This window comes from Arachis hypogaea, chromosome 13 (assembly GCF_003086295.3).
Source record: "Arachis hypogaea cultivar Tifrunner chromosome 13, arahy.Tifrunner.gnm2.J5K5, whole genome shotgun sequence".
In the NCBI taxonomy this organism is placed as follows: Eukaryota; Viridiplantae; Streptophyta; class Magnoliopsida; order Fabales; family Fabaceae; genus Arachis; species Arachis hypogaea.
In genome coordinates this window covers 7571765-7582517 of record NC_092048.1, presented here as the reverse complement: position 1 = coordinate 7582517, position 10753 = coordinate 7571765, and the positions used below count along the sequence as shown (strand labels likewise).

Sequence of the window (10753 nt, the reverse complement as noted above, 5' to 3'; positions counted from 1 at the left end):
TTCAGTTTTTGATCTCATTCATAGAGACATTTAGGGACCCTTATCAATAACATCTAATAAGGTCACAACTATTTTCTTACAATAATGAATGACCATTGTAGGTTTACTTGGGTTCAATTTTTGAAGGCAAAATCAGAAGTGCCCACTTTGCTGCAAAATTTTGTTAAATTGATAGAGACTCAATTTTCTAAAACCATTAAATGCATCAGGTCTGATATGGCCCTGAATTCAATTTGATTAATTTCTTTGTATTAAAGGGTATCTTGCACCAAAAATAATGTGCGAAAACTCTTCAACAAAATGGTGCAGTTGAGAGAAAATGCTAACACATACTTGTAGTTCTTCTCCTTCAATCAACTTCTCTAGAACCTGAAATTTGTGCAGTCTTATGGTCTTTAATCTAATTTAATTTGTTGGATAAAAAACATTACTTCATACTGTCACTATTGTTGTTGTGTATCTATTAACGAGAGCAAATTCTCATGCATTTCAAAAAAAAAAAAAAAAAAGTAAAGTGTAATACTCTTTAGAAAATGATCATTATAGTTACCAAACTAATTAGTAGATTTTAGTTTGGACTTATATTTCTTTATAATTTAGAGAGTGCAATATTTTCAATTCAATCAATTTTATACTTAACGTTTTCGATTCGTGTTTAAACTACCAGGCGTTTTGAATTTTGTTCATAATGTTTTTAATTTGTTTTAGGGTTATCCTAGACATTTTCAATTTTGTATTTAACATTTTAGATGAAATTAACATCTAAAAATAATTTTAACACAAATTTAAAATATTAGAGATAAAATCGAGTAAAATTTAGGTAGTAATTTTAAAAAAAATCATAAATTTTAGAGACAAAAACATATTTTATCCCATAAAATTTGCTAAACAAAATGGGTTAGCATTATATTCTTCACCTGATAAAACCAATGTAAATTATAAAAAGAATGGAAGAACTGATCGGAAAGAGTCTCTTGTAGAATGTCCCTGGAGTTGCATTAATGAAAATAGGACTACACTAATTACTGTAGTATATATCTTTTTGCATTTTGGCATCAAATTAAACATTCATTATACAAAATGTAAGAAAGGAAGGGAAGAAAAAAAGTTAATAAAAGAACAATAAATGTGAGCCACATAACAATACATACCTTTATATTAAGCATTTTTAATAAGAGACACTATAAAATTTGGAAATTCCAATATTTGAATCTCCCTAAGAAGTTGGGCAGCCTTATCTTTAAACCTAAGGAACAACTCATCCATGATCCTTTGTCCAAAATGAGCCTTTAAAAGGGGTTCAGTAACAGCTCTAATGTATTTAGCTATAAACTCCCCTGTCATATTCTCATCAAGTTTGTTGCCATTAGCACCTTCTTCATTATTCATCATGTTGCCATGCCAACCCATCCAGATAGTTTCCACTTTGTGAAGAATGAAAGACCCTTCTTCCTCAATTATTTCTTTAACTTCTTCTATTGAAGGGTCATAATTTGGGATATTGAAGGATTTCAAAGTTTCCTTTTCAATCAAATTCTGTCACAATGCAACATATATGTTATTATTGTGCATAATACATCTACTTATTTTTTATTCAAGGTATAATTACTTTATATTGTATTAAATGCTATGTAAAGAATAATATTACACAATAAAGTATATAAAAAATTAACTACTAATTAGCCAAATGTATAGAATATAAATTAATATATATAATAATTGATTTTTGATATACATAAAACAGTTTTAATTAAATACTATACAAATAAATATTTACTTATCAAGTACTGAAAATTGATGTTGAGAAATTAAAGAGAAATGAGTGCATGTAAAAGTCAGAGGAAGAAGCAAAGAAAAAGTTTGTACATGATATATATATATATATATAAATATATAATTATTATTTATGTTTTTCTAATTTCAAATTTTTTGAACAAATGGATTCATGATATTTAAAACTTTTATGACTAAAAAAATTTAGTATTCAATTTTTATTGTTTTCTAAGAAAATTTCAGTATATAAAAAAAAGTAGTTATGCAAAATTTATATTTTAAGTAAAAAAGAAAAGAAAAAAAAATACTACAAGGGAACATGAAATATTGACATATACTTCAAATTTTTGCGTTAAGAAATTTTAGTATGATACTCTAAGAGCATTTCATTAAGTGCAAGGCCCAATAAGTTCCAAGTAGCTCTGATTTCAGAAGTATTATTTTGCCTTCCAATAAATGTCAAAACCATCTCACCCCCTGTTACCAATTCTTCTGAACGTGATTTCAGAAATGCTTTCAAGTTTCTTTGGAATTGGCCAAGATATGCTTTCTGCATTCCTATTGGGCTTGTGCTTGTTAAATATATGCCGTCTCTTTCCACTGTTCCACCTCCATCAATAGTCAACTCCTCTGGAGACTACAACAAATTCAAAGGAACAATATATATATTCAGCATATTACAAGGTCCACATTTTTTTTTAGGATATATAGTTTCTAAATAATTTATGAAAGTGAAATAGCTCCCATCTTTTTTGCTAGCTTTTGAGATTGGATTTTTTCAGGTGTTAGCTTTTTTATGTGGGACTTTTTTTTAAATATTGGTTCTGCGAGATTTATAATATAGCATTTCATTTAAAAGTTGGCATTTTTTATAGCTCCATTTTACAATATTTTACTCAGTGACATTTTATTCGGCCTTTTATCAATTAGAACCCTCTATATATAGTCTTTTTCAACGACTCTCAACAAAAGCACTAATATAATAAACTACAAAACTTTGGGAGAACCATCACCATAAAAGCTAACTCATATCACAAAAGAGTTCAAGATTTTATAAAATTCTTTTTAGATAATCTTTCGATATGAAACTCTTTTTTAAATATTGGTCTCGTGAGATTCATAATAGATCCACTCAATTTTAAATCTAATATAATATTAAAATCTATCCAATTTAATAACAGGTAGATAATGTATTACAATTCTCACATCAAAATATAGTCTCTAGATATAGGTTAATTGAGTTAAGTTTACTCAATAATCTCAATTATAATAAAACAAGGTTTTAACTCAATAATATACTGAAAAGAATGAGAAAAATATATAACTTGTTAGATAAAACATGAGTTCGTTTGGTATATTATTTACCTGAGAAAGCCAATGTAGACTATAAGAACAATGAAAGAAGTGCATGGAAGAAGTAGGAAACAGCCTCTTGTAGAACGTTCCAGGAGTTGCATTAATGAAACATGGACCAATCTTGTTTCCCTTCTTCCCTTCCAATGTTTTGTAGAATTGAGGGAGTGATTTGAAAATAGTATTGAAATCACTTTCAAATAGATCATTCAAATAAAATTGGAAATCAGGTGAGCTAAGATTCAAGTTGGAGCTAGTATTGTAAACAATGTTGATGATATTATATATCACTTCAAGAGTATTTGGTCCTGAAGAACACCCTAAATCAGCAACCTTTAAACACTTGGGAAGAATATTATAATAGAGTCTTGTGATACTTTCTTCTAATATTGGTTTTGCCTTGATGATTGCCTTTTTCTGCTTAGAAGAACACTCACATTAATTAGTATAAAAAATTTGAAAAATAATAATAATAATAATAATAAGATCATTGTTATGAAACATTTTTATAGAGAAATGTTTATTACTTGAAAGAAAGAGTTATGTGCATAGCTTTTGTCTCCTACACCACTATTCATGTGCAGCGTATTTTGTGATGACATACCAACTTCCATGTCTTCTCTTTCCTTTGTAGTAATGCAGTTGGTACCTAATAATAATCGAAAATATTTGGTAACTAAAGAAAATCAGCAAAAAACAACCTTAACTTGCCTTATTTAACATTTATTAATTGTTGCGACAATTAATTAATATTAAATAAAGCAAGTTCTGGTTTTTTTTTGTCTACCTAGCATTACCCATAATAATAATAATAAATCAATCAAATTTTACCCATATTAAATGTTCGGAAAAATTTGAAAAATGTTAAAAGTTAGATATAGAAAAAACATATTTTACCCATGAAATTTTATGTAATAAATAACAAATAAACTATTATTTTTATCAATAAAAACTTAAATAAATCCGATCATTTTACATATAAATAATTTTTATAAAAATTTAAAATACTGACAAAAACTTAATTATCCATAAAGAATAAAATTCACATTTGAGGACTTTAATTTTATCACACAAATATAAAACTAGTTTCCCTCCTTCATTCACACAAAGCACCTGAATAAATATTATATACAGAATAAAGAAAAATAAAAATGATCCATTGTATGTACTATATTACATATACTTACGTTCTGTTGAACCCCAGCTAATTAAGGTGCTCATCATATGTTCACTGCTTGCTTGTGTTATGAATTCTCTGATGAATGAAACAATGCAACTCACCTCAATCTATTTATAGAGGCTCCTATGTCCTTAAAACGGACGCCCATTGTTACACGTTTCTAATATATATATATATATATATATATATATATATATATATATATTATATATTTTTTTCCATAACCACGTCTTCCACGTGCATTTTTCTGTCTTCAGTTTATATTCACACGTGGCGGGAGCGGGACCATTCACATTCACTAGTCTCTGAATAAATATTTCTCTTTTCCTAAATTTATTTAAATTTAATAAATAAACAAAATTTTTTTAATAAACTTTGTAAATAAAGAAGATAGTTAATTCGGAAAAGGATGAAATAATTTCTCTAACTATACTACATGTGACTCAGTTACCAAAATATAAGTGATGGATTTTTAGACGTTAACTCGGTCTAAACATTAGGAATAAAATTAAAAGCGTTCAGAAATAATTTTGACCTAAATAAAAAGTATCTAAAAATAATTTAATAAAATTAAAATTAAATTATTTTTTAAAAAATTACAAACATCACACATGAAAAACATCCTTTATTAAGAGATATTTAATATCCCATATGCACTCAAGAGAAAGACAGGAAACAGAGTATTCCTTTTCCAAAACCCAACCCCCCGGTATTGTCCAATCAGAAAACCTAACAAGGTTGTTGCATATCAATTATGAGTTTAACTTTCATGCTTTTATAAAGTTGTGTAATTACAATTGTTTAAACTCATTAATTATTCGTCATAAATTAGGAAAGTGGAAGTTACAGCTGGCAGAGGGAAATTAACATGACATGGTGGATTAAGTGTGGGGGACATGGTTATCAAGAGTGTAGTCTTGTTCTTAAATCGTGGTGGATATATTTTGAGGAGGAAGAGACATTGTGGAAGAAAATAGTTTGCAAGAGTTCTAATGGACCGTGAAAATACATTGTGGAGATGAAAAACGATCATAATGTACCTTGCTAATGGATTGAAAATCAAATTCCGAGGATGTGTGAGTGGGAGAAGCTAAGTTAGTTTGCAAGAAAAAAAACGCCAACGTTGTATGTAGACTCCATTAAAATTAAATAATATACTGACAAATAATTTTGTACACTCTTATAAATTTTATCCATCTAAATATTGAATCATGTCCTATTATTTTAATAATCATAACATTCCAAACGATAAAGGAGAGAGTCAAAGAACAAGTATATATAGATCAAATAGAAATTAAAAAATACTGACCATTAAAACCAAAAAGACTACAAGCTAAGTCCATTCCTTTATTAACTCTTAGGGATGTTCATGGATCGGATCGTATCTGCAGATCTGCAGTAAATATTCGCATCTAATTCGCAAATTGATCGAATCGGATCGTGAATATATGCTCTACATCCGCATATTCGATCCGCGGATTCGCAGATCCGCACTATAATAATTAAAAAATAAATAAATATATATGTTTGGTATTATATTTACTTGTTTGTATGTTTTAGTTAGTAATTATTATTCATATATTGTATTATTTTATTTTTGTTATTTAGAGAGAGTTTGACTAAAAATATTTTAGGAATAAATAAGTTTAAAAGTATGAAAGAAATATTTTTATCGAATTCTTTTACATATAAATATGATTAAAAAGATAAAGTTTAATTATGCGGATATATCCGATCCGATCCGCAAATGTGCGGATCGGATCGGATCGGATCCGCACTAAAAAGTGCGGATATCATATCCGATGGAAATTGTGCGGATCAGATCGAATTTTCGGCCATATCCGATCCGATCCGATCCGCGGACACCCCTATTAACTCTGATTCGGAACCTATACATATTCCCTTGGACACTATGATTGTGTCTAATTATTTTGGTGAAAATTATAAACTTAGGTGTAGTCGACTTCACGTGAAGTTAATAGATGAGAGCCGTTAGATGATTTGACTAATTTGACTAAATTTTCATCTAACGGCTCTCAGCTATTAACTTCACGTGAAGTCGACTGCACTTGAGTTTCCACGAATTATTTTAGAAAAAAAATTCAAGCATCAGCATAAACAATATACTTTTACCTTATACTTCTAAATATTATTGACTAACTGCGAATTAAAAATAATAAATTTTATTGAGGGTCTCTCCCAAAGCTAAGGATTGAACATTTATCATGTTTATTGACAAATGTAAAAGAAAAAATATATAATTTTTTCTCTTCAAAATTTATGTATATTTATCCAATAATATTATATTTATTGGCTATATAGTGCATAAGAGGCATTCTAAAGAAGGAAAAAAAACATTCAATAAAAATATAGTAATTTTATGGTACTTCATCCCTTCAAGCCTTCTTAATTAGCGAGATTATGAGAGTAGGAAATTCCAATATCTTTTCCTCCATCAATTCGACAACTTTATTCTTAAACCTGACAAACAATTCGTCCATCACATTTTCTCCAAATTGTGCCTTCAAAAGTGGTTCTAAAGCAGCTCTTTGTTGTTTCGTTATAAACTCTGCCCTCATATTTAGATCAAGTTTATTCTTGTCATCAACACCTTCGTTTATGTTTCCATCCCAACCCATTATCACAGATTCTAGCCTTTGAAGAGTGAAACATCCTTCTTCCTCAATTACTTCTTTAGCTTCCTCTATTGTTGGGTCATACAATGGTAAATTAAAGGACTCCAATTTTGTCTCTTCGATCAAATTCTACAACAAATTAAATAATAAATACCATTATTACAACATCTTATTATGGTGCAAATTTGAATTCTAGATAAAGCATAACTCTATGCAAACCAAAATGTTATAGAAGATCCTACACATTCAAAAAGCTAAGTAAAAAGAAAGAAAAATATGTACAACTTTTATTGGTGGTATATGCTATGGACATAATTGAGATGATGGAAACAAGGCAGAAAAATGTAAGACATATATTATAATTATTCAATCTAAACTTGTTTTATGGTTTATTAAAGACTTGTTTAGATGACTGAATTTGATATGTGTTCGAAAATAGAGGTGAACACGGATTGGGTTGGTTTAAATTTAGGGTGAAATTAGAACCAAATTAATTGAATTATAATTGGTTCGATTTGATTCGAATTTATGTTTTTTTTGTGTATGTATTTGAACCAAGCTAAACCAATTAAAAATATATTGGTTCGGTTCAGATAATTAGGTACATGATGAAATAGAAATTTATTAAAAAAATAAAAAAAAACAAAATTTTTATCTCAAAAAATTTCAAGTACAATAAATTAAACATGTAAAATTAATAGAAATAATCCAAACACGTTAAATACCAAATATATTAAAATCTAAACACATTAAATACAGTAGGAGTGACTATACTTAGAGAAGAAGTGCTTCCAACAACAGTATCACTTACAGATAAAGTGAGGTCTGAGAAAGTTATGCTAGAGTTTACTCCATAGGATGAGAAAACAACTACTAGTGTTAGTGTTATTGGATGAAAAATTCAAAATCATTAAAAGGCATATATTTTTTTTAAAATTTTTATTTTTTTATTTAATTAATATATGATCGGATTTACGGAACTAATTACTAGAAAGAGACATCGCTAATCGAGTTCGAACGGGTAATCCCTATTCAAAAGTCTAGCATAGTCTAAATCCTATTAACGAACTGTTAATAAATTAAAAATGTAAATTGGGTTGAAAATTTAAATGGGTCTAAGATCTAATAAATTATAAATAATTTTTTTCTGTATATTTATTAAATATATTTGATAGATAAGTAGTAAATAATAATGATAATTTTAACTTAAAAGATTAAACTTCTAACTTAACTTATATAAGAGAAATGCTAGTTATCTTTTAAATTTTTCGCTTTGATTCAAATAATATTATTATTTAATTAATTTAAATATCTATTTTTATAGAAAATTACTTATTTTTTAATTTCTCTTTCTCTTCTAAAGGCTAAATGACAATTTTTAAAAGATATTTAGATATACTTTTTATATATATAATATATGTAATTATATATTATATGTACCTCTAAGACCATGTCATTGAGTGTTATGCCAAATAGGCTCCAAGCAGTTCTCATATCTCGAGTTTCCTCCCTTCCAAATAGAGTCAGAACCATCCCTCCTTTTGACACCAGCTCTTGTGAACGTAATTTCAGAAATAATTTAAAGTCCTTTTGGAATTGTGCAAGATATGCTTTGTGCATTCTTGGAGGACTTGTGCTTGTTAAATGTATATTTTTCTTATTACCCAACTCCTTTGGAACCTACATATTAAAGAAAACAAACAAAATCATTGAATATATGGGTTTGATCATCACTTTAATTTGTGGTACGTGATATTTTTTTACCTGAGCCAATGAAGAACGAGTAAAGTGTAAGGAACCGTTGGAAAATAGCCTTTTATAGTTAAAAGTTTGTAATTAAATTTGTATATTAGATAAAAAAAATTAGATGTTTACCTAGCTAGCTACTTGTTTTTTTGTTTTTATTTTTTATTAAAGATAAGGAGACTCGAATTCGCGACCTCTTAGATGAATATGAAGAGACTATGTCATTTGAGTTATAATTCATTGGCAGCTAGCTGCTTGTTATCTTTCAAAATGAACAGCAATAATATTAGAATATTTACTTTTATAACATTATACAATTTATCCTAAATCAAATACAAAAAATGTGTATATTTCAAAAATATTGTGAAAAAAAAAACAGTTAACAAAATCTAATTAAAGCTTTTTATTAAATATATGAACACAATTATAAATTTTTAAATTTTTGTAAAGATCTAAATAAAATTTTAATAAAATTATAAAGACTAATAAAATAATTAAGCTAATTCAAAATTAAGCGATTTTCAATTCAGTATTATTTTTCAATTTACGGAAACATATATAACATTGAATATTTTAAGATAAATATTTAGGAGTAATCAATGTAAATGTGCAACCAAATATAAATAAAAGAAATCAAATTGGAATTTACAAAATTTTTGGAGAGATAAAAGTATGTTTGCCAAAAAAAAAAAATTATTTAAAGTGCTATATATTTTTTAGAGAAATTTTTGGGACCAATAGTTTTTAGTAATTTTAGTCATTATTTGACTAGTAGAAACACTAAATTATTTTTAATAAATAAATTTTATTAATTTATAGACGCAAATTTTAAAAAAATATGAGTACAAATTGTATTGATTTATGAGTGTAAAATTTTGATAAAAATACGTGTAAATTATATATTTCTTATGTACAAAATTTTTGTAAATATAAATGTAAATTATTGTTGACTAAATACTAGTAAAAAATGATAATATTTGCCAACTATATAATATTGCTCTATTTTATATATTATATAATATTTTGGTTGTAATTAACATGGATTTGGTGCATATGTGCTTACCTGAGAAAGCCAATGAAGACTAAAAGAGGAATGAACAAAGTGCGAGAAATTGTTGGGAAATAGCCTCTTGTAGAATGTCCCTGGAGTTGCATTAATAAAACATCCACCACATTTCTGTCCCTTCTTTTCTTCTATGATTTCCGAGAATTGAGGGAGTGATTTAAAGATGCTATTGAAATCATTCCCAAATAGATCATTCAAGAAGAATTGAAAAACCGGTGGTTTGAGATTCAAGTTAGAACTTGAGCAATCAACAATGTCGATGACATTAGATACCAACTGAAGAGCATTTGGTCCTGAAGAACATCCTAAATCAGCCACCTTAAAGCAATGAATAGGAATAATAGTATATAACCTCATCATACTCTCTTCTACTATGGGCTTTGCCTCCCTCATCACCCTTTTCTGTCAAAATTATTATATTCTTATATTAGTGTCATATAAAGAAGAACTTGAGAACGTTAATTTCAGAGAATAAAGAGAATATTATTATTATTTATGTACCTGAATGATAGAGTTATGAGCATAGCTATTATCTCCCATGCCAGGGTTCATGTGGAGGACCACTTGCTGTCTATCCATTCCTCCTCTTCCTAAGTCTTTAATTTGTCTTCTTTCATGATGTGGAACAATAATATGATCAAACCAAATATATACATACAACTAATTAATCACGTGAAATTACTGAATAAGAAAAATAAAAATATTATTTATATACTAAAATCAATTACAAAAATTAATTATTAATATATTTATATATAAATATATATAATTTAATTTATTTTTAATATATTTTATATTAATAACTAATTTTAATACACACGTAACATCATATAAAAAAAATGATCCTATATGTTATACCATATATATACTTACGTTCTCTTAATTAAGCTGCTCATCACTTGTTCACTGCTTGTGTTATGACGAATTCGGATCTGATGAATGAAACAAGGCAACTAGCCTCTATATCCATTTTATAGATTGTTGCACGTTTTTTTAAAA

General features: G+C 27.4%; 2 protein-coding genes across 3 annotated transcripts; both read right to left on the bottom strand.

The window, feature by feature from the left end:
• Positions 1-974: 974 nt before the first annotated feature.
• Positions 975-4444, bottom strand: LOC112736906 (probable caffeine synthase MTL2). Of its 2 annotated transcripts, none has more exons than XM_025786580.2 (5): positions 4314-4444; positions 3654-3775; positions 3139-3543; positions 2248-2410; positions 975-1536 (listed from the first exon to the last, which is right to left on the bottom strand). In XM_025786580.2, exons 1-5 carry the CDS (start codon positions 4348-4350, stop codon positions 1526-1528), a joined length of 738 nt encoding a protein of 245 aa, XP_025642365.1. In that variant the 5' UTR covers positions 4351-4444; the 3' UTR covers positions 975-1525. The 2 variants fall into 2 exon arrangements, with proteins under 2 accessions (XP_025642365.1, XP_072069207.1); XM_072213106.1 differs by having other exon boundaries at positions 2258-2410.
• Positions 4445-6473: 2029 nt separating this feature from the next.
• On the bottom strand, positions 6474-10753 carry LOC112736905 (S-adenosyl-L-methionine:benzoic acid/salicylic acid carboxyl methyltransferase 1-like). Its single transcript, XM_025786577.2, has 5 exons — positions 10628-10753; positions 10256-10361; positions 9752-10156; positions 8383-8622; positions 6474-7071 (listed from the first exon to the last, which is right to left on the bottom strand). Exons 1-5 carry the CDS (start codon positions 10648-10650, stop codon positions 6703-6705), a joined length of 1143 nt encoding a protein of 380 aa, XP_025642362.1. The 5' UTR covers positions 10651-10753; the 3' UTR covers positions 6474-6702.